General features: G+C 60.3%; 2 protein-coding genes across 4 annotated transcripts; one reads left to right on the forward strand and one right to left on the reverse strand.

Moving 5' to 3' along the window:
- The first annotated feature begins 1418 nt into the window (after positions 1 to 1418).
- SYTL1 (synaptotagmin like 1) lies at positions 1419 to 8052 on the forward strand. The gene is made up of 14 exons (XM_065927553.1): positions 1419 to 1609; positions 2598 to 2746; positions 2946 to 3018; positions 3092 to 3137; positions 3585 to 3669; positions 4293 to 4396; positions 4561 to 4674; positions 4885 to 5051; positions 5316 to 5412; positions 5982 to 6140; positions 6427 to 6505; positions 6625 to 6724; positions 7514 to 7719; positions 7900 to 8052. The coding sequence occupies exons 1-14, from the start codon at positions 1419 to 1421 to the stop codon at positions 8037 to 8039; spliced, it is 1710 nt and encodes a 569-aa protein (XP_065783625.1). The 3' UTR covers positions 8040 to 8052.
- A 251-nt stretch (positions 8053 to 8303) lies between these two features.
- On the reverse strand, positions 8304 to 21809 carry MAP3K6 (mitogen-activated protein kinase kinase kinase 6). 3 transcript variants are annotated; one of them, XM_065930170.1, is made up of 29 exons: positions 20777 to 21809; positions 18456 to 18595; positions 18344 to 18367; positions 17873 to 18063; positions 17589 to 17757; positions 17188 to 17294; positions 16622 to 16792; positions 16408 to 16520; positions 15841 to 16000; positions 15485 to 15647; positions 15289 to 15408; positions 15128 to 15177; positions 14950 to 15045; positions 14705 to 14792; positions 14489 to 14622; positions 13972 to 14099; positions 13593 to 13729; positions 12865 to 12970; positions 12230 to 12387; positions 11935 to 12127; positions 11693 to 11831; positions 11233 to 11392; positions 10902 to 11078; positions 10296 to 10401; positions 9854 to 10025; positions 9656 to 9768; positions 9460 to 9530; positions 8818 to 8894; positions 8304 to 8596 (listed from the first exon to the last, which is right to left on the reverse strand). In XM_065930170.1, the coding sequence occupies exons 1-29, from the start codon at positions 21117 to 21119 to the stop codon at positions 8506 to 8508; spliced, it is 3897 nt and encodes a 1298-aa protein (XP_065786242.1). In that variant the 5' UTR covers positions 21120 to 21809; the 3' UTR covers positions 8304 to 8505. The 3 variants fall into 3 exon arrangements, with proteins under 3 accessions (XP_065786242.1, XP_065786241.1, XP_065786243.1); XM_065930169.1 differs by having other exon boundaries at positions 9460 to 9533; positions 20777 to 21808; XM_065930171.1 differs by lacking the exons at positions 8304 to 8596; positions 8818 to 8894 and adding an exon at positions 8904 to 9362 and having other exon boundaries at positions 9460 to 9533.
- Positions 21810 to 22032: the final 223 nt, after the last annotated feature.

Consider the following 22032-nt stretch of genomic DNA (forward strand, 5'->3'; position numbering starts at 1 on the left):
CCCCGGACCTGCACATGGTAGACGTTCAGGAAATGCTGTTAGCGTGGGGCACAAGGCATTTCCCCAGCATCATACAGGACACCTGATCGAGACACCCACCCACCTCCCCTGGGCTCGCTGACTCAGCTGGGAGGGCACAGAGCGCGGGCACAAGCCAGGACCTGCCTACTGAGCGTCCTCGCCCCACCCTGGCCCTGCCTGGTGCCCCGGGAGGGAGGGGACTGGCGGAGCGGGAGGACAGGAGAGACCACCCCGCCCCGTGGGCTCAGGCCCGGTCGCGGGCCCCTTGCCACGTCCACACGCCCCTCGGGGCTGCAGAGATGTTTTCCTTCCGGAGTCACCATGGTACCCAAGCTGCTTTGCAGCACTCGGCCTCCACGGCCAAGACCCCAGCCAGATCCAGGCCGGGGTGCGGGGATCCCATGCAGTCAGAGTAGAGCAGCCCGGGCCTCCAGGTCAGGGGCCAGGGCTGGCAGCAGGGGCATCCCTGGGCTGGAGGCCGCAGGGGGAGTGGGTGCCGCGGTTACCTCCGGGGGAGGAAGTTGGGTTGTGGGCTGGGGAGGAGGTTGCCTCAGACAGGAAGGCCCACTGGGCCAGGGCAGGGTGGGGGTGAAGGGTGGAGGGGAGGGCCCCAGGTAGGGAGATTCCCAGGGCAGAGTGCCAAGCAGATATGTGTGTAAGCCTGTGTTTCCCAAGCCAGATATGTGTCTGGCTGCGTGTTTGTGTGTGTGTATTCCCCATGTGTGTGCAGGTATATTTCTGCATTTAACTAGTCAAACATTTAGTGACTATCTGCTGTGTGCACAATTCTGGCTTTAGGGGGGAGGCCCTGGTCCCTAGCTTCAAGGTCACAATCCGGTTTGGGGGGTGCAGTATGTGTGTGCTAAGTCTGTGTGATCTGTAGGTATGTAGGGACACGCCTTTGCTCCCAGACTTACCCTTCCACAGGTGAAGCCATCTGTGGTCCTTGTCACCCTTGTATGCCCCTGCCTGCGTGCAGGTGTGAGGATGTGTGAGGTACATCTCTTGGTCTGCACATAGATCTGGGTCTATGACCGCCTAGGGCCCTTTATGTGGGACCAGGTATCATGTGCCTGTTTTTACACAAGGGTCAGTGTGCATGCGTGACCAGGTGTACGTCTCACTGGGGACGAGTGTATCTACACGTATCAGTGTGTACACACATGTCTTTGTACATGTCTTGAAGTGTGTCCCTGAGTATGTTCATGGGCCTCTGTAAGCATGTGTCCATGAGTACCTCTCAAGCCACCTTGATCTCAGCCTTCCTGGGCTTGTACCCTGCCCACCACAGGGTTGTATATTTGGGCAGAAAAAGGCAGCTGACTCCAGGATGTGCCCTGACCCTTGGTGTGCCCCCAGGGATCCACGTGTGCCCAGCCTGGGCGCTGCCCCGGCTGATGCCCCAGAGGGGCCACCCAGCTCCAGAGGGGCTCTGGTCCCTGCCTGGCCTCCTCATGGCACATGAGTCAGAGCCCGAGGCCGATGGGCTCCTGGATCTCAGCTTCCTGACAGAGGAGGAGCAGGAGGCCATTGCCGAGGTCCTGAAGCGAGATGCCCGCCTGCGCCAGCTGGAGGAGGGACGGGTCAGGTAAGGCAGAACAAGGGGAGCCCTGGAGAAAGGGGCCTCTGGCCCTGGGGGTGCTCAGGTGGCCCCCACCCTGTCCCTTCAAGGTGCAGCCCGTCAGAAATCTCAGTAGGCCTTGCTTTGGCGCCCTGGTCTACTCGGCCCTTGGCCATCAGGCCCATGGCCTCAGCTCATCACCTCTCCCAGCGTGGCTGCACCCACTCCCTGCCAGCCTCCCTGCCTGCACTCTCGTCCTTTCGGGTCCACCTGCCATGTTGCAGCCAGAACTCTCCAGATCTATTCTTGTTATCCACTCCTGAAACCTCAGCATTCCGTCAGGGACAAGCTCTGAATTGTGGTCCACAAGGCCTCCCTGGTTGGTCTCTGGAAGCCTCTCCCATCTCACCCTCCACCAGTAAACCCCACCACCTGACACACTCAAAGTGTAATGCTATGGCCACTCAGTTGCTCCACAGTCCCCAAACACACCCTTCACTTCTGTGCTTTCCCTCATGCCTGGAATAAAACAGTGAAGAGGAGCGTGGGACTTGTCAGTAGTGTTTGGGGACACACAGACACCTCCTAGCCTATAACCTTGGACCTTGCCAGCACCGCTCTCCTCATCTGTAAAATGGGGTTAAGGAGCCTACTTCATAGAGTTAAGAAGGGTTATACACAGTCATTTAATGAAGAATAAATATTTTCCTTCTCTACCTGGAGAACTGAATTTGTCCTTTAAGAAGAAATTCAAATGTCACCTCCTCTGGGAAGCTCTCCAGGATTCTCAAAGGCAAAGCTGACCCTCTTACATACATATGACTCCTACAACATTATAGGGTCCTGGTTTATTCCAGACTCAGTCTCCCGCCAACCCGAGCACCTCCAAAGCAGGGACCAAGTCTGATTTACTGTTATATCCCTGGCCCCAGGTACAGGGCCTGGCACACAGAGTGGGTGGCAAGAATGCTTGATTGCATAAGCGGTGACCACCACGTCCTCCCCCATCCTCCAGCAAGCTCCGGGCATCACTGGCAGACCCTGGGCAGCTGAAGATCCTAACTGGGGACTGGTTCCAGGAAGCACGCTCCCAGCGGCACCAGCACGCCCACTTCGGCTCTGACCTGGTCCGAGCTTCTATCCGCAGAAAGAAGGGCTGCAGGGGTGAGAGGAGCTCCCCAGAAGGGGCAGGCCTTGTGCAGCCCAGGTCACTGGGTATATGTGGACAAGGAGAGGGGGCCCCTAGTACTATGTGATTCTGGGTGGGCACCGCCCCTCCATGGGCTCTGGGGAGTGGGTTGGCATCTCCAAGGGCCAGACATCCCAGGAGCAGGGGTTCACAGAACGTCTCACCTGGGTGCAGGAGACCAGGCTGGAGGCAGCGATGGGGAGGCCGAGGCTGCAGGGAAAGAGACTGAAGAGGCCCTGGAGCCCAGGTGAGGAGGCGTGACAGGCAGTGGCGGGTGCCTCCCAGTCGGCCCATCCCTGACTACACCTCCCTCCTCCCAGGCTCTCCATAGACGAGGGCCCCCAAGAGAGGCTCAGCGAGGCCGAGGTGAGTAATGAGTGATTCAACAGGCTAACGAGTGCGTGTACAGTCTCTGGAGTGGAGGTGGGGTGTGCGGGGGGAAAGAACCCTGACTGCGAATTAATTGGGAGGCCCTGGGCTAGGCCTCTGTCCTCCTCCTCTGTCACATGGGCCTCTGGGCCCAGCCTCTAAGGGAAACCGAATGGCTACTAGGGGTGGGGTGGGGGACAGAACTGGGCAAAGTCCAAGACTCAGATGCCACCGCTGGGGACCCTGGGAGTCAGGTAGAGCAGGTCCTGAAGTGTGAAGGGGTGTGAAGTAAAAGGGCCAGACTGGTCCTGCAGCTGGCTGCTGGCTCTGCCCTGAGGGCGGTGGAAAATCTGGAGCTGAAGCCTCTGACCTCTGACCCCATCATAACCTCTGACCCTTTCACTACCAGTCCCCACTGTGACTTCTACCCCTTGCTTCTTTCAGGGACCGGATGTCCCTTCACCATGTGTCCCCACAAAGCCTCCAGAGCAGGAGGAGGAGCCCCAAGCCCAAGAAGATGAGCGGGAAGGTGTGTGTTCAAAGCACAGAGAGGCTGGGGGATCAGAGACAGCTCTATGCGTGCTGTGCTTAGTCGCCCAGTCGTGTCCGACTCTTGCGACCCCATGGACTGTAGCCCGCCAGGCTCCTCTGTCCACGGGGATTCTCCAGGCAAGAATCCTGGAGTGGGTTGCCATGCCCTCCTCCAGGGGATCTTCCCAACCCAAGGATCAAACCCTGGTCTCCCGCATTGCAGGCGGGTTCTTTACCATCTGATCTTCCCTGGTGGCTCAGACGGTAAAGAGTTTGCATGCTAATGCAAGAGACATGGGTTCGATCCCTGGGTCAGGAAGATCCCCTGGAGAAGAAAATGGTAACCCACTCTAATATTCTTGCCTGGAACACCCATGGACAGGGGAGTCTGGCAGGCTACAGTCCAGGAAAGCCCAGAGACAGCTCTACGTGACCCCCAAACACCTGTGTTCACCTTTCTCCTCCTGTTTTGTGGGCGGGGAGGCGTGGTCTCCACGGGCGACCGCAGGGCCGCCCTGGGGCCTGAACCTGGCTGGTAAACCAGTCCCTCCAAATTTGCTCAGGGGCGGGTTGGCGGGCGGGCAGGGGAGGGGCTCGCTGAGCAGCTTGTGCCCCTCCCAGCCCCTGACCTGGAGCAGCCTCCGGTCGTCGCCGGCGAGGAGGCGGACCCGGAGATCCAGCTGCCGTCGAGGGGAGAGGAGGAGCCGCAGCCCCCGCCTGCCCAGGTAGGCGGGAGAGGCCCGCGGCTGCTCTCAAGACCCGGAGCGGATTCCGGGCGGGCAGCGCCTCTGCCCGAGGCTGCGAGCTGTGCGGGACCGGGAAACGCCGCGGGAGGGGCGAGGGGTTACGGGGGCGCCCCGGTCACTTAGTCACCTACCCCCCTCCTGAGACCCAGGCGGCGTCTGAGATGCTGGAGAATGGGGAGGAGACCCCGGGGACCGACCCCTCGTTCGACCGCATGCTCAGCAGCAGCTCCTCCATGTCCAGCCTCAACTCCTCCACGGTGAGGGGACGAGGGAAACGGTCTGGGGGTGGGGGTGGGGACGCCACCTTTCCCCGTATCCCAACACGCAACCCCTGCATAACCCCTCCCTTGACCTCACTTCCCCCCCCCCACCCCCAACTCCCGCGATCTGAACCCTCGGCGCTCGGCTTCCCCAGCGCCGACGTGAGCCCCGGTCCCCCGCCCTGACCTCCCACCCTCCGTCCGCAGCTGAGCGGCAGCCAGATGAGCCTGTCAGGGGAGCCGGAGGCGGGCGCCGTGCAGGTGCGTGGCTCCGTGCACTTCGCACTGCGCTACGAGCCCGGAGCTGCCGAGCTGCGCGTGCACGTGATCCAGTGCCAGGGCCTGGCCGCCGCACGGCGCCGCCGCTCCGACCCGTGAGTACCCGACTCCGCGAGGCTGGGGCGCTAAGGAGGCCGCGCTCTCCGTCCAACTGCGCCGCTTTTCTTGGCTTCAGTTTCTCCATCTGCAAAATGGGAATAACCTTCTGGGAGACGCAGGAGTTGGGTGATTTAACTCCTATAAAGCGCGGCACGAGGCCTGCCACGCGTTCCAGGCTGTGGCTGGAGCAGGGGCTGGAAGGGGCTGGAAGGGTAAAGCCCCCCCCCCCTTACCTCCGTTCCTCACCTCCCCCGCTCCAGCTACGTCAAAAGCTACCTCCTCCCAGATAAGCAGAGCAAGCGCAAGACAACAGTGAAGAAACGGAATCTGAACCCGGTCTTCAACGAGATTCTCCGGGTGAGGCTTCGACGACGGGGCAGGTCCCATTAATGAACCGAACCCCCCTTCCTGCGGGCCCAGGGGGGCAGGGGTAGACATGGTACTGTCACTCCTGGTCGCTCCAATCCTCCATTCTGCGGGAGGAACGGCAGGGAGGGCCTCGCATTAACTCACCCGCCGGCATGTCGGTCTAGAGGTGGGCACGGCGCTAGCCCAGACCCCCATTTACGCCGTCTGGGGCTCCCCAGGATTCCTTCCAGCAAGGAGCGTGGTAGGATAAGCCCAAGCGAACACTCCGACAGCACTGAGGCCGCGGCCTCGATGCTGCTCCATTTATTTAAGTGCACCTCCTGTCCCCAGCGGACTTCCCTGGTGGCGCGGAGCGCAAAGCGTCTGCCTTCAATGCGGAAGACTCGGGCTCAATCCCTGGGTCAGGAAGATCTGGAGAAAGAAATGGCAACCCACTCCAGTATTCTTGCCTGGAGAATCCCATAGACGGAGGAGCCTGGGAGGCTACAGTCCATGAGGCCGCAAAGACCTCACGGACACGACTGAGCGACTCCCCTTTCTTTCTTTCCTGTCCCCAGTACTCTGTCCCGCAGACCGAGCTCCGGGGTCGCGTGCTGAGCCTGTCCGTGTGGCACCGCGAAAGCCTGGGTCGCAACATCTTTCTGGGCGAAGTCGAAGTGCCCCTGAACACGTGGGACTGGGACTCCGAGCCCACCTGGCTCCCCCTGCAGCCCCGAGTGAGCAGCTGGCCCGCGTGGGGAGGCCCCGGCACAGATCTCCGGCCTTTACCCCACCGGGCTCTCCCCAAGTCCCCTTCGCCCTCGAAACCTTAACGGCCCCATGCAGAAGTCTGGTCTCCGACGGCTGGTGCCTGGGTGGCTCTCAGATTCCGCAGGCGGTTCTCTCGGAGCCCCGCCCCAGAGACTCCGCCCCAGGGACACGCCCCACCAATTTCTGGGGACTCCGCCCCCCTCCTTTCCATAGGACCTCGTCCCCAGGCCCTGACAAGCCCGCCTCTCGCAGGTCCCGCCCTCTCCCGACGACCTTCCCGGCCGCGGGCTGCTCTCTCTGTCCCTCAAGTACGTCCCCGCCGGCTCCGAGGGTAAGTGACCTCCCCCGAGGGGCCAAGCCGGATGGGCTTGGAGAGGCGGGGAACCCGGGTCCCGCAAGGTTGAGGGGATGCTGTCCCCGGGCCAGGGCCTGAGCCGAGTCTCTCCGCAGGTCCGGGACTGCCCCCGAGCGGGGAGCTGCACTTCTGGGTGAAGGAGGTTCAGGATCTCATCCCTTTGCGCTCAGGGTCCCCGGATACTTTCGTACAATGGTGAGGGGCATCGCCACTTCCCGGCTTCCTTTCCTTTCTCCTGCAATGGAGCGCCCCCACCTTCAACATGCACCCACTCTTGATTCCCCACCACCCCCCTTCTGGGCTTTGACCACTGAGCAGGGGTGGAGGGGACTGCTTGAGCAAAGGCCTCGAGTCAGGAGAGTGAGGACTCCTTCCAGCAGCTGCATTCCAGTGACTGGCGCCTATAGGACTTGCTGGAGAGCTGAGGCTGAGACCTGGCTGGTCTTGGGGGCCCACCCATGGCGGACCTGGAAAACCAGGTTGTAGTTTTCCTTGCAGTTCAGTGGTTTTCAAAGTAAGCACTGGAGGAATTCTAGGGGCGCCTGCATCTGCTGCTCCATCCTCAGAGAGTAAAACAGAGGCAGAGCCCATGAGGTTCTGAGCTCCTAGCCCTGGTTCAACCAGAGGCTTTGGTTTCCCTTTAGGTTTTGTACTTCTGAGTAATATTTTGTTTTGCAGAAAGAGCTTCAAGCTCCTGCTTTAGAAAAGTTTGGAAATCACTGCTGGGTGGTCTTGAAGGTGATTGAGTTGAGGCCCAGCAGACTGGCATTTCAGGGACATTACTCTGGGGTCCTGCGGATAGGAGTTGTAATTTTTAAAAGCAGGAGATCGAAGCAAAGGTCCCAGCAAGGGTTTGAGGCCGGTTCTCAGGCATGAACCAGAGGACATGGTCATTGCAAGGGAGTGTGGGTAGGACTCGGTGACCGGTGGGTGCAGGGGAGTGTGAGGGGGTGGCCACTTGACGTCAGCCCACCTCCCCCACAGCTCGGTGCTGCCTGATGATAGCCGGGCCAGCCGCCAGCGGACAAGGGTGGTGCGACGCAGCCTCAACCCCATGTTCAATCACACCATGGTCTATGATGGCTTCGGGCCTGCTGACCTGCGCCAGGCCTGTGCGGAGCTCTCCCTCTGGGACCATGGGGCCCTGGGCAGTCGCCAGCTCGGGGGCACACGCCTCAGCCTGGGCACCGGTGAGTGGGGCGCCCTGAGGGGACCTGATGCTAAGAGGCAGGGGCTCAGCGCGTGGCCTTGGGCAGGTCTCTGTCCTTTCCTGAGCTTGGTGTCCACTGGGAACTGGGGGGTGGGGTGGGGCATGACCAGGGACCAGGCGTGACCATGCCTTCCACCCCCTCCCCGCCCACTACACCCAGGCAGCAGTTACGGGCTCCAGGTGCCCTGGATGGACTCCACACACGAGGAGAGGCGGCTGTGGCAAAGCCTCCTGGAGCGGCCATGTGAGTGGGTGGATGGCCTTCTGCCCCTCAGGACCAACCTGGCCCCCAGAACATAGCTGCCCTACATGCTCTACAAAAGCCCTCTTTTGGGATCCCCATCTCAGGGCCTTCCCTTGGCTAAAAAATAAAGTCTATTCTGAGGGCAACAAGGAGGCTGATGTCTGCCTAGGAGGGGGGAGGGGGTTGGTGGTGAAAGTGAAGGGGGCCAGAGGAAGGAATTTTAGACTCAAGACGTAAAGACCTCAGGGAGCTGGTCCTAGGACCCCTGTCCATACTTCAGATATTGCAAGGCCCAGGGGTACAAAAGTATCGTTTAATAGTCTTTGCCTGGTGGCCCTCGTCAGCTTGAGGCACATCTGTGATTGGTTCTCCCCACTGGGGCTAGAGGCCTGGCCCCTACCCAACCCCCCACCCACCTGGCCTCCTCCAGTTGCCACTGGGTCCTGGGGCAGGTATGTCAGAAGCCTCTTGTGTTTCCTCTGTTCATCCATCCTTGAGTCTGGCCTCCTGCCTCGGATGTCCTCATTCAGCCTCCTGGGGGCCAGGGGTAACTGGCGTGGATCTTGTTCGCTGTGCCAAGATGGCTCTCCAGATGCGGCATATCATCCCTCCCCTGGGGGTACCAGGCTCAGTGAGGCTCAGCCAGAAGGCCCTGGGCGCTCTCTGGTAGCCACTGTCTGAGTGATGCCCCCTCTGTCCCCAGTGGACACTGGTATCCCAGTAGTTTTCAGGGAGGGGCCCAGACAGGCTTGTAACAGTGGGGTGGGGGTGATGTCAGGATCTGGCCAGCATGAGGCCAAATGTGTGGGTTATCCCTCGAGGGCCAGGACATACCTGATGCGTGTATAGATGAGGTCATCTCTAGTGGCACAGGTCAGTAAGGCATGGAGGGTGAAGCTGTGGTTCAGTAGCTAGTTGTGGACAGAGACACCCCCCCCACAGAAACAGGGAGAGGTAAAAATCAGAGGAAGCTAGGTCCAAAGATCCAAGAACTAGCTCTGGGTTATTGGGTTGGCCAAAAGTTCATTTGAGTTTTTTTTAACCTGAATGAATTTTTAGCCAACCCAATACTACCAACATGCAAGGGCAGTCCTTTCTGTGCCTCAGTTGTCTCATCTGTACGATGGGGTTTGGAAAAGTAAAGTGAAAGTGTTAGGCACTCAGTCATGTCTGACTCTGCAACCCCATGGACTATAGCCCACCAGACTCCTCTGTCCACGAAATTTTCCAGGCAAGAATACTGGAGTGGGTAGCCATTCCCTTCTCCAGGGGATCTTCCCAACTCAGGGATCGAACCTGGGTCTCCTGCGTTGCAGGCAGATTCTTTACTATCTGAGCCACCAGGGGTATACAAAGTGCTCATTCAGTATTGAGATTCTCTGCATCAGATGGAGAAAGGGAGAAGATCTGAAAGATGGGCATAAGAGGAATCTTTGGTTGGTGGGTATGAGGGGCAACCAGCACATTTCCCCTCACCGTCTGGATGGTGCCTGAATCCACATTCAGTTCCTGTAGCCACTGCACCAGGTCCTGGTCCACCGTGAGAGCTGCTGTCAGGGAGAAGTCATATTGAGGTTGAAGGAGAAGTCACATTCAGGTTGAACCCAAGGGTGCCTTGGCCAAGAAGCTGCCCCCACCCACCATTCATGTTCACCAGCCTGGTCCTGCTCACCTGGGGGGTCTGAAGCCAGGGCACAGGTCCTGGCCTCCCCATTGACCCGCTGGAGGGCCAGTTGCACCAAGGCCTGGCATTCCCTTTCCTTCTCAGCCAGAACATCTCGAAGCCTGTTGAAGGCAGAAGCCCACAGAATGGAGGGGAAGTAGGGGTGAAGCTTGTGCAGAGATTATGGGCAAGTCCCCAGAACTGTACCTATCGGTCTCTGCTCGCAAGAGGCCCAGCTGCACCATCAGAGAAGGGGTGCCCTGCTCCGGTTCCCCCAGGAGAGGGCTCCGCTCGGCTGGGGTCTCCTGCTGCTTGGGCTCGGACTCCTCTGTGTTACAGGCCTCTTCCGACTTCGGTGGGACCGCCTCCTTCTCCGCCTCTGCCAATCCGAGGGGGGTTGAACTCAGGTAGGACGAGAATGCCCATTTAGGACCCCAACATCGGCAAAAGACACGGGACTCTGGGCACCGTCCAGGCCGCGTCAGCCTGGGAGATGTCCATTTGGCCACGTACCCTTCCTTGGCACTGAGTCTAGGCTGGGCCTCAGTGGCCACGCCCCCACCTGGCCCATTGGTGTTCACCACGCCCCCAAAGGTCACACCCTCCCGCCACGGGCAGGCAGGCAGGTAGGCTCCGCCCTTCCGCCCACCTGGGGCCAGCACGGCCAGGGCTGCCCGCACAGCGCGGCTGAGCAGCGAGTCCAGCACGAACATCCAGTGTGGGCGGATCTGGCGCCTGCGGAGGACATGCTTCACCTGGAGAGGGAGGGAGGGTGCGGCTGAGACGGCTGAGCCTCAAGTAGGGGTGGAGCTTGAGTTGGAAAAGCCTAGAAAGCCAAGTAGGGTGGGCGGGCTTGGGATCAAAGGAGGGTCAGAGCAGCTAGGACTGGGCAGGCGTCCCATTCCCAAAGGCTCTATCTTCAGGGGAAGACGCGGAATCTTGCGACATCAAGTCCTTGCACATGCCCAAGCATTGGGAGCTCACTACCCCTTACTGAGTGTATGCGTGCTAAGTTGTTTCATCCGGAGTACGACTCTTTGTGACCCCATGGACGGTAGCGTGCCAGACTCCTCTGTCCATGGGATTCTCCAGACAAGAATACTGGAGTGGGTTGCCATGCCCTCCTCCAGGAGATCTTCCCAACCCAGGGATCAAACCCGAGTCTCTTATGCCTTCTGCATTGGCAGGTGGGTTCTTTACCACCAAGCACCACCTGGGAAGTTGGGCAGCCCGTACTGTGAGAGGGCTCCCTCACCGCATCCGGGAAGGCGAAGAGCGGTCCTTGCAGAAGCTCGGGCTCAAGGCCCTGAGCCCGAAGCTGCTCTTGCAGTCCCCGCAGCTCCTGGGCCAGCTGCCGACGGTTGGGAGTGTGGATGTGCGCCCTGAGGCAGAGCAGTAGCTGTTCCACATGACTCCTCTCCAGACGGGGACACTGGGAAGGAAGAGAAGGGTCCTCAGCGAGTTTACGGATGAGCCAGAAGAGATGCTCATGAGAGGATGTGCGGGGTGGGCGCTAGGTGTCAGCAGGAAAAGCAGGCGTCCTGTCGAGGCTCGACCAGCAGGGGGCGCTGGGGCGAGCCACCCACCTGTTCCTGCTCCAGGCGCAGGCTCTCCGCCAGGGCTGGCAGCTCCTGCTCCAGTACCGTGGCCAGCGTGGCCCGGCGCCTACTCTCTTGATGCAGGAGGCTCAGCCCCGAACTCTCCTCAGGAGACGCGGGCTCATCAGCCCCAGGCTCCTCGGGCACCCTGGGTGCAGTGAAGAGTGGCCGATGGAGGAAGGGCAGCAACACCACCCAGCCACCTCCACCCCAGAAGATTGAATCCTGGCTTTTACTTTTATCCCCCACCTCACAGGGATAAAAGAGATGAACTCAGTATTGAGAAGGCACAATAAACTTCAATAAGGGCGTTTGGGAGGACAGCACTTAATGCCAAGCTTGCATGTGGTCCAAGTGTCTGGGTCCAAAAGAAGGGCTTTTGCTGGAGGGAGTCCCCCGCGGACAAAACCAGATGAAGCGAACCCACCCTGGGACCCTGGGTGCTCACCGGAGCTGGCTGGTGTCCCCATAACTGAGGCAGCGCTTAGGAGGACTGGGAGGGTGCTGAGAGGGTGCCTGAGGGCGCGGGAATGTCTGGGACTGCGAGGTGGAGTCCGCTGAAGAAGCAGGGCTGGCGGATGGCGCCTCTGAGGGAGGGATAAGGCCGTCAGCCGGGGCCCCTGAGCCCTATCCGTCCAGACCTCCGCTGCCCTCACCCCAAGGTGCTCACTCCCTCCACCCACTTAGTACCTGAGGACCTTAGAACCTGTCTGGAGGAGCCAGGGCTGCGGCTCCTCTTCCCAGGCTGCAGGAAGGGGTCTGCCAGCAGCGCTTGAGCACTGGCTCGGAGGCGGGGGTCAGGCTCAAAAGTTCGGAGGAGGAAGGCTTGAGCCTCAGCTGACAGAGAACTGGGCATTGGCGGATGCACCTTGTACATGCCCACCTGGGAAGGGAGCAGGGGCAGGGAACAAGGGACACGTTTAGAGGTGTTCGGGACTCAGTCTGCCCCCACCCCACCTCATAAGCCAGGCCCTGAGGATCTCACCTGAAACATGGCAGCCTGCGGGCTCCCTAGCTCGTGGAAGGGTGGGCGACCTGTGGCCATCTCGATGACTGTGCAGCCCAGTGACCAGATGTCTGCTGCCTTCCCATAACCTCGTGGGCCCTGGTCAATGATTTCTGGGGCCATATACTGTAGGGTCCCTAGGACAGAAGCAGTAGCAGGAATGCTCATCTAGGCTGTATCACTGTGGGGGTGGCAGGGGGCTCTATTATCCTCTGGCCACCAGCTTTCACCCTGAACTCTATCATCTGAAACAGTTCCCATCACCTACCCTGGTCATCAAACCTCTATCCCGAGTCTCCTCACTCATCTCAGGCTCCATCACCCACAGGAGGTGCCATCATCTATCCTGGACTGCATCATCTGCTCTGAACTTTGGTCCGCATTCACACTTTTGGGCTCCATTTCAGGGACTGAACTCAATCAGTTCAGTTATCAGCTCTCCAAGCTCCAATTCTAGATTGTATCATTGCCCCCCAGCTCAGTGATCTGTGCCAGGTTCCATCCCCCATTAAGACTTTAACTCCATGCCCAGGAGAAACGTCATTCCCTGGAATGTCCCAAGAGTTCTCTGCCCCACATCAGCAAGCCCCATTCACCACCCCACACCCTGTTACCTGTGAAGGTCTCAGTGCAGGGTGTGATCCCTGCTAGTCGCTTGGAGGTGCCAAAGTCAGAAATCTTGAGCAACCCGCTGAAGGTGTTGATCAGCACGTTGTCCCCCTGAGCAGAGTGGACATTGTGCTCAGCAGACATTGGACTGGGCTCCTGATGCCAGAACCAGACTCTATCCCAGACCCCATCTCCAGAGACTCTCAGCCTGACCCTGCTTCTCTCAACCCCCTTCCCCTGCCATCCCATTTATTCTCCCCCTGGAAGTTGGCTGCATTTTATTGATTTATTTTTGGCTGTGCTCGATCTTTGTGGCTGTGTGCAGGTTTTCTCTAGTTGCATCGAGTGGGGGCTACTCTCTAGTTACGGTGCCTGGGCTTCTCACTGCGGTGCCTTCTCTTGTTGCAGAGCATGGGCTCTAGGGCGCACGGACTCAGATGTGGCGCACAGGCTTAGTTGGCCCACAGCGTGTGGGATCTTCCCAACCCAGGGATGGAACCCATGTCCCCTGCATTGGCCGGTGGATTCTTAACCCATGGAAGAATCAGGGAAATTCTGGAAGTTGGCTTCAGATCTGAACTCCTTTCCTTCCCTAGGGAACATTCTTGATGAATTTCCCAAGCTTTTGCAAAGGGTCTGCCCACTTAGTCTAAACTGCCAGCCTGTGTCTGGAGCCCTCTCTGTTCCTCCCTCTTGCCCACCCCCCACCAAGGTAAGCCAGCTACAGGCTAACCTTGATATCTCGATGCACAATGTGGTTGTCGTGCAGGTAGCTGAGTCCCTGCAGGATCTGGCGGGTGTAGAAACTGATGGTGCTCTCGTTGTCCTGCAGGGGTCCCCATACTGACCGCAGCAAGGAGGACAGGCTGCCTGGGAAGGTGCAGTCCAGGGCCATAATTGGCACCCACTTAGTCCAGCCCACAGCTGTCTGCTCGAAGGCCAGGCCATGGCCCAGCTTCCATCACCCAATCGCACTGCCTCAGCTAATTCTGGGCCACACCACCCACACAGGCTAGGGGTCATTTTCCCCGGAGGGTTCTCCACCCCTTGCTTGGCTCCATCCCCAGGCCCCACAACTCCAGTTCCATTTGCCTCCCACGCAGGGCAGATACCTCCAGGCACTTCCTCCATGAAAATTTTGAGGTAGCCGCCCTGGCTGACGGATCCCAGATAGCGCACGATGTTCTTGTGGCGTAGGCGTTTGTGCAGAGCTATCTCTTCATGCAGCGGCTGAGAGAACCTGGGGACCGGTAGGGAGTGACTAACAGGCCTGCTTGGGGCAGGGGCGCTTACCCCACTCCAGTGCCAGCAGGACAGGCCTGTAGATTCTCCCCCCTCACCCCACCAGACCCCCGCCTCCTCCTTCCTCAATTTATCACCCAGCCCACACGCCCCTCCGGACCCTAGCCCACCCGCTGGGTCCCTGCGGTTCTGTGCACAGGCCTGACTGGGCCCATCGGGCCCGAACTCGCGCTTCTCCGAGCGCAAGCACTCAGTCCCGACCACGTGGGCCTCTGCGTCGCCCCGGCCTACCGTCGGGCCCACAGGAGCCTCTCATCTTCCGGTCCCGCCCATGTGCCCCGCCCACTTGTTCCCTGGCGCCCTGGGCCCACCCCCTCGCCCGCAAACCTGCTGTCCCGCTCCGGGATCTCCTTGATGGCGATGCGCACGCGAGTGTGCCGATCGCGGCCCGCGTACACCACCCCGTACGTGCCCTTGCCCAGCACCAGCCGCTCGCCCGACTCCGTGAACTCGTAATCAAACTGCGAGGGCGCGTGAGATGAGGGGTTCGGTGGAACCCTCGGCCCACCCCCCTCCTCAAGCTCCCTGCACCCGCCGCCTCACCTCCAACACCTCCCCAACGCCCTCCGTCTCCTCTGCGGGCGCCCCGGAATCCGGACTCTTCACCAAGGCCTGGATCAGGCCGCAGAACCTGAGGGCGGAGATCAAGACTGACGGGAGGGCGACCTGGGGCAGAAACTGTTCCCCTCTCTGCCCAGCGCACCCAGGGAACATGGTCCCTTCTTCTCCCTCGATGTCCCGGGCCTCCTGGCCCTCGGAGCACCCCGACCCCGCGGGGCAGCGCGCACCACTGGCAGTGCCCGGCACTGGGGAAGCACAGCTGGACGTCCTGAGCGGGAGGAGGCGCGTAGAGGAAGCAGCAGCGCTCATCCCGCTTGGAGACGCTGGAAGGGATGAAGAACCCGGGTGAGCCGGCCTCCCAGTCGCGCCGCCCCCGCCCCCACCTCCCCCAGGGCCCCCTCTTACCTGACGCCGCTGATGGAGGCCACCAGGAAGGTCCAGCTGGAGGGAACGTCCTGTGAGAAGAAAGGGATCCCAGAGGGGTGCTGGGGACGGGGAGAGGGGTCTGGGGATGGGGCGGAAGGCCGGACAGAAGAGGCACATAGATGTCAATGGGGGTGGCTCACCGGCGACTTCACCTGCTTCTTGGGCTCCAGCAGGCTCAGGGTCACCGCGCTCACAGGGTTTGTACCCTGAACCTCCAGCCTGGCCGGCAGCAGCACCTTATTCATCTCCAGGACCAGCACCTGCAGAAGACAGGGCAGAGGGGTTGGTCAGAAGGGGCCGGCACCTCTCCCGGGTCCCACACCCCACCGACCTCACCAAGCACTGGTCCCCTTGGGGACAGGCCATCTTGAGTGGCTGGCAGGACTGTAGCAAGAAGTGGAGCCAGAAGTGGGCGCCGTGGGGGGCTTCTCCAGGAAGCTCTAGTGTGGGTCTGAAGTGCTGATACAACAGGAAGGTTTCCATCACGGACACCAGGTACCTGCAGACAACAGGCATGTCTTCCTTCAGTCCAGGCACCAACTGGCACTGCCAGCGGTACTAGACTGGTTTGGATGCAGCCAGAATCAGGCCATTGGTTGCCATGGGTACTGGTCTGGAAGGGATTCAGACTAGATGCCAGGGGATATAGGTGCAGAAGCTGCCAGCCCAGGACCCCGGAAGGGGCCACTCACCATATGGGGGCGTTGAGCTTGTACAGCTGCTCTGCGGCCAGTGCCACCTGAGTAAGGTCATTGGCGAGGATCTGAGCTCCCAGGTAGAAGCCTACATCCCAGTAATACTGCATCTTCTCCACGCAGCCTTTTCGGGCCAGCAGGCAGCCCAGCTTCATGCCTGGGAGAGAGGGGCCTGGGTTGTAATGAATGTGGTTGTGGATTTTGGCAAAGCCTAGGTGTAGGCCACCAAAGTCACATGGGTAGGAAGATAGAAATGGGTGAAAACTTAGGTGTGGCCAGATCTCAGGTGGGAGTAGAAGTCCAGTCACAGGTGAGGGTGTGGGAACAAGTGTACGTGGAATTCAGTGTGTAAGGAACACAGGTGTGAGCTTAGGAACAGTTGTGGCCTCAGGGGCTCATGAGGGTCCAGAATATGCATGAGGACCCAGGTGTGGGTTCAGGCAGAACAGGCCAACATGGGATAGGTCAGCCCCAACTCTAGCCCAGTGTCCTCTCTCCCTGCCCTCTCTCCAAGCCCCTCAGAGCGCCTGTGGGTAAGGGATGGGGTGCAGGATTGGGGCTCACCTATGAGCCGGAGCTCCTCGGAGTCCTCAAAGCGCTGCCCGTCGGCAATGAGGAGCACAGCAGCGTTGATGCCTGAGTGGAGGCTGGGCTCTATGTCAAAGGCCTTGCGGTACCTGGGGTGAGGGTGGGGATGATGTGGGACTGGACTAATGCTCACGGCCCCATCATTCAGTCCACTAGCTCAGCCCACTGTCCATTTGTTTGGGCCCCTTACCAGTGATAGGCCTGCTCCCGGTGCCCAGCATCCTGGAAGCCAGAGCTGAAGAACATGTCCTTGTAGATACGGCCGCACATGCAGTACAGGTCAGGTGCCACCGGGCCCTCCACCTGCACCAGTGGCAGCAGCACGGCCAGTGCCTTCTCCCGGTCCCCAGGCCTGTTCCTCCTAGGGGGAAGGGGAAGATAGGCTGGAGACCCACTCTCTGTCCAGAAACCCCAAGACCCTGAACAGCAGGGACCTTCCCAAGGGCCTGACCATCATGAACCCAGAAGAGCGGTGTCTCTGGTCAGCGCTGACTTTCCGAGAGGTGGGAATCCCAGATGGAAGTGACTGCAGTGACTCTGAGGAGCCGTGGCCTTAGACGGCTGTGACTACTCCAAGGTCGGCACCACCACCCCACCCTGGGCAGCAGAAACAGAACCCTAGTGACCATTTGACATCAGTGTGATCCTGGGCTGCCAATTCCCTGAACAGCCGTGATTGCAGACTGAAGTGACTTTGCACAGCAGAGACCCATGTCCCTATGTGGCTATGACCTGACCCTTGTTCTGCCAACCCACCGGTTGAGGGCAAAGGTGTAGTGGAAGCAGACATTATGCTGCTCGGCCACATCACAGGTGGGCAAGGCCTGCAGGGTCTCCACCAGGTCAATGATGGCTGAGTAGTCCTGCAGGAGGGAACAGCATGCACTGGCCTCATGGCCTCCGGGGGGTCCCTTCAGCCCACAGACCCTGAGGCAAACCTTGATCGGGAGTCCCCTCCCACCCAACACAACACCTTCCCACCCACCATCCTCTGCACACTTCCCCCAGGAAGTGCAGACACCGCTTTGTACAGGGAGACCTCAGTGGGTGCCCAGCCTCCCCCATGGCCCAGGAGACCAAGGCTCGGAGATGTCAGATAATTCACTCAGAGCCAATGGTGGCTTGATGGACTGGCCAGCCTGTCGAGCCCTGCACACCTGCACGTCCCGGTAGGAGAGCAGCAGGTTCATGATGATGTCGGGGCTCAGCAGCTCCACGCTGTCCAGTCTCCGCTGCAGGCGAGCCAGCTCCTGTCGCAGCTGCTGCCCGCTGAACCTCTCCCGCGCCCTACGGATATCCTGCCGAATGGTCTCCCGGAAGTAGCCACTAACGCCCAGGGCAGGAGAGACAGCGAGAATGGCAGGGCCTGCCCCTCAGCTCCAGGCCCCCCTTGCCCTCACCAGCTCCTCCTGGCACCCTCGCTGAGGGGGGCCCCCATTACCAAGAGTCCGTGGGCGTGGCCTCCAGCAGGCGGGCCAGCCGACCCACCAGGGGTGTGAGCAGGGCCTCTGTGCCCACCCCAGCCTGGAGCAGCCCGTCAGCCAGGCCCCTCAGGAGGCCCGCATCGCCACACAGCACCCGACCGGTGGCTGTCACCACGTAGGGGATCAGCGTGTAGCTGCCAATGCAATCCTAGTGTGGGAGAGAGGCCAGGAATCAGAGGAGGTCAGAGGTCAGGACTAGATTAGAGAGGGACAGTGGAGGGGTCAGAGGTCCACCCCCGTGGGGATTAGAATATCGGGGAAGGGGCCCACTTCACGAAAGGAGGCAATAGGGGGTCAAAGGTCACATGGATGTCAGGGGGGCACTGGAGAGGTCAGAGGTGAATGAGGAGGCCGGGAAAGATGGTGGAGAGCAGAGGTTATAATGGAGGTCAAAGGGAAACCGCGGAGGAGGGGTGGATTCGGCTCACCGAGTTCTTCTGGAAAATGTCCTCCTGCAGGAGACAGACATTCAGATACTGGCGCTCTGGGTAGGGCCACCCCCGCCCTGGGCTGGTCCCCACCGGCCCCTGGACCACCTACCCGCAGGGCCTGCAGGTCAGGGAGGTCGGCCTGGGAGCAGAGGAGCACGTTGTTGGTCATGCTGAAGCTCTCCCTCACAGCCAGGTGGTAGAAGAGAGAGGGCTGCGCCAGGGAGCTGCTCACCTCCAGCACCACCACGTCTGTGGACACACAGGGGAGGCCCTGAGCTCTGAGCCCGAGCCCCAAGCCCGGCGCCCAGAGCCTGAAGCCCCGAGCCCCAAACCTCAAGTCCCGAACCCAGCTTGTGGGGAAGAAGCCTGGGGATCCATCCTGGCTGGGCCTGCGTTCCCATGTAACCCCTCAGAGTCCAGTTTTGCTCTGGGTCTCAGTTTCCCCCTTTTAGGGTCCCTCTGGGCCATACAGAAATTATATCTACAGTATTGCAAGGAGAGGAGTGGCGCTCCCCAGGCCCCACTGCTTGTATCCCACTGTGCAGAGCTGATGGGCCCTGGGCCCAGAGAAGGGGAGGTTGTGCACCAGCCCGGAGCCTGTTCTGGGCCATAGGAGGGGCAAGAGTTGTGCAGAGAGAGACGTGCCATTCCCTGGATCCTCAACACAGTCTCTTGAAAGGGGCCGGCACCAGCAGTGCTGGTGTATACACATTTGTATACATACTTGCCTTGTGTGTGTACAACACTGTGCCTCTGAGTGTGTCGCTTGCTGTCTGTATCTCTGTGTGGGACAGTGTCTGTGACAGCCTTTGTGAAGCAAGATATGCACAATTTGTGAGTTCGTCTATGGTTCTGTGTGTATCTTTGGGATCTCAAGGTCGAGTCAGCCTTCATTTTGATGTTTATTTTTGGCTGTGATGGGTTTTCGTTGCTGTTTGCAGGCTGACACGGGCTCAGTAGCTGTGGCACACAGGCTTAGTTGCCCTGCCTCAGGTGGTGGAATCTTCCCCGGACCAAGGACTGAACCCATGTCCCCTGTTTCCCAGCTGGCAGCAGTGTGGTAAAGAATCCACCTGCCACTGCAGGAGACGCCGGAGACGCGGATTCCATCCCTGGGTCAGGAAGATCCCCTGGAGTAGGAAATGGCAACCTGCTCCAGTATTCTTGCCTGGGAAATCTCGTGGACAGAGGGGCCTGGCGGGCTACAGTCCATGGGGTCCCAAAGAGTCGGACCGACTGAACGACTGAGCACGCCTGCAGGTAGATTCTTAACCACCGGACCACCAGGCAAGTCCAGTCTTCATTGTTAGGCTATCGTTTTTATGGACATCCTGCAAGTAGGGTTCTTGAACTCTTGGATAAACAAATTAGTATCGGGGCGGGGCATCGGGGCTGGCGAGAGGGCGGGGTGATCCCCCTGGGGAATACCCGCTTTCTGGCCCCGCCCCCGAACGACCCTTCTCCGCCTCCAGTTCCGCCCCAGCTCTGCCGATTCTCCCGGAGCTACTTGTTCAGTCGCTCCGTCGTGTCCTACTCTGCGACCCCGTGGACTGCAGAACGGCCAGGTTTCCCTTGTCCTTTTCTATCTCCTGGAGTTTGCCCAAATTCATATCCATTGAGTCAGTGATGCTATCCAGCGATCTCATTCTCTGCCTGCCTTCTCCTTTTGCCTTCAATCTTTCCCAGCATCAGGGTGTTTTCCAAATGAGTTGGGTCTTCGCATCAGGTGGCCAAAGTATTGGAGCTTCAGCTTCAGCATTAGCATCAGGGACCCCCCCCCATGAATATTCAAGGTTGATTTCTTTTAGGATTGACTTGTTTGATCTCCTTGCCGTCCAGGGGACGGTCTTCCCCAGCACCACAGTTTTTACTTTTCTCAGAACTCCTGGGGCCTCATGAACCAAGCTCCCGCCTCTAGAATCCAATGCCGGTGGTGCCCTTCGCTTCCCTTTGCAGCCGGATCCCGGAAGTAGTATGCTAGGACCCCTGAACTCTAGCCCCACGTATTAGGGGCCCCTTCCCCCAGTCCAAGTTCCACCTCCAGGATCCTCCGTCATGAGCTCCGTGAGAGATCATCCCGAGGCTGAGCTCTCCAATCCCATTCCTGAGATACCACACCCCGCCCCGCTCCCAGCCACTCCCTAATTCTAGCCCCACTCCCTAGGCACGGTGCCAACTCCAGAGTTCCTAAGCTCCCACCCTGAACCCCGAGCCAGACCTGGATCCGTGAAGTCCCTGCCCGAGTCTGGCCGCGCTCCAGACCCCCTAAACTCTGCTTTTATCGCGGGTCCCTCCTCGAGCCCCTCTGCTTTAGTTCACTTTATGCCCCCACGACTCCGCACCTCGGGGTCGCTGAGCCCCCGGGAGTCGCTGAGCCCCGCCCCCAGACTCTAGGCTCCACCCAGCGCCCCGCCCCCCGGGCGCGCTCACCCGCGTTGTAGAACGAATCGAGCGCTGCGGTGTCTCCCAGCGCCAGGGTTCCAAAAGGCAGGCTGCGCAACTGAGGTCGCGGCCGCGGTCCGGGGAGCTGCGCGCAGGCCTCACGCAGGCAGCGCAGAGGCAGCGGCTCCGCCTCGGCTCCAGTCTCGGGTTCTACCTCGGGCAGCGGCTCCCGGGTCAGCACGTAGACCACGCTGAGCGGCCGGCTTCGCGCACAGCCCCGACCCGAGGACGCCGCGAGCGGCCGGCCCCGGCTCAGCGCCTCGGCCAGCGGGTCCTGCCAGCAGCTGCCGGCGCGCTCCAGGGCTCCGGACCGCGAGCTCGGCCCCGCCATGCGGGGGCGCTCGGGTGTCGGGCGCCGGGCTTTGGGCACCCGGGGCGGGACGGGAGCGGAGAACAGATTCCGGGATCGAGAATTTCCTGCGGGATCTGGAGGTCAGGAGTCTGGCCAGAGATCCCGTTTGGGAATCTGGTGTGCAGGGCGAAAATCCGGACTCTGACTTGCAAGGTCCTGAAGATCTGACTTCGGGGATTGGGTCCTGGGAATCTTGGGCATCCAGTGATCCGCAGTTCAGAGTCACGTGGAAGGCCCCAGGCATCGGGCCAGCAGTACCCACCACCCAGGATCCGCCGCGGAACGCCGGCCGTCGCTGTCTCCTGCCCCCACATGTAGGCCGGGCCCAGCCCTTTCCCGGCCGACCGGGAAAGCTCCACCCTCGGCCTTGGGGCAGCACCGCTCCCTAGCGGCCCGGGACACGGCCTCTTCCCTCCCTCCTCTCCCGCCAGAACCTCTGAGACAGGCCGCTTCCGGAACAGCCTCTGCCCCTGGGCAGCCAACCACTGTGGACTGCTCAGAGCAGGCACTCGAGAGATGGGTGCCCAGGCCAGAGCTAAGACCCAAGTGCATTGCAGGCCCTGCCCTGCGGGGATCTTTTGGAAGAAGGGATCTTCAGAGATGTCAGGGTGTGTAGAACAAACAAGGCAGAGAGAGCCCGTCCCTCGGCGTCCTTGGTGGGCAGGCTGGGAGGGACTGGACTGGGGAAGCCTGCTCCCCAGCCTGTCAGGAGCATGGGACTTGGCATCAGAGCTGGGTCCTTTGCCTTTTTTGCCAGGGGGCTGCTTTCCCTGGAACTCAATCTGCTTTGGAGCCCTTCTGACCCCTGACCTCCACCCAGGACATGACCATGAAACCTGAGAAGAATCTTCATGCAAGCGTTTCTCCATCTCCCTGGAGAACCCCAGGAACC

The sequence above is a fragment of the Muntiacus reevesi genome, chromosome 3, assembly GCF_963930625.1.
Source record: "Muntiacus reevesi chromosome 3, mMunRee1.1, whole genome shotgun sequence".
NCBI lineage: Eukaryota > Metazoa > Chordata > Mammalia > Artiodactyla > Cervidae > Muntiacus > Muntiacus reevesi.

Coding starts and splice junctions, on each gene's coding strand:
- SYTL1 (XM_065927553.1), top strand. CDS start 1,419: ATGCCCCAGAGGGGCCACCCAGCTCCAGAGGGGCTCTGGTCCCTGCCT. Junction 1,610..2,597: donor CTGGAGGAGGGACGGGTCAG/GTAAGGCAGAAC, acceptor CCCATCCTCCAG/CAAGCTCCGGGCATCACTGG. Junction 4,675..4,884: donor CCAGCCTCAACTCCTCCACG/GTGAGGGGACGA, acceptor CTCCGTCCGCAG/CTGAGCGGCAGCCAGATGAG.
- MAP3K6 (XM_065930169.1), bottom strand. CDS start 21,119: ATGGCGGGGCCGAGCTCGCGGTCCGGAGCCCTGGAGCGCGCCGGCAGC. Junction 15,178..15,288: donor AGAAGCAGGTGAAGTCGCCG/GTGAGCCACCCC, acceptor TTCTTCTCACAG/GACGTTCCCTCCAGCTGGAC. Junction 11,079..11,232: donor TGCGCCTGGAGCAGGAACAG/GTGGGTGGCTCG, acceptor CTTCCTTCCCAG/TGTCCCCGTCTGGAGAGGAG.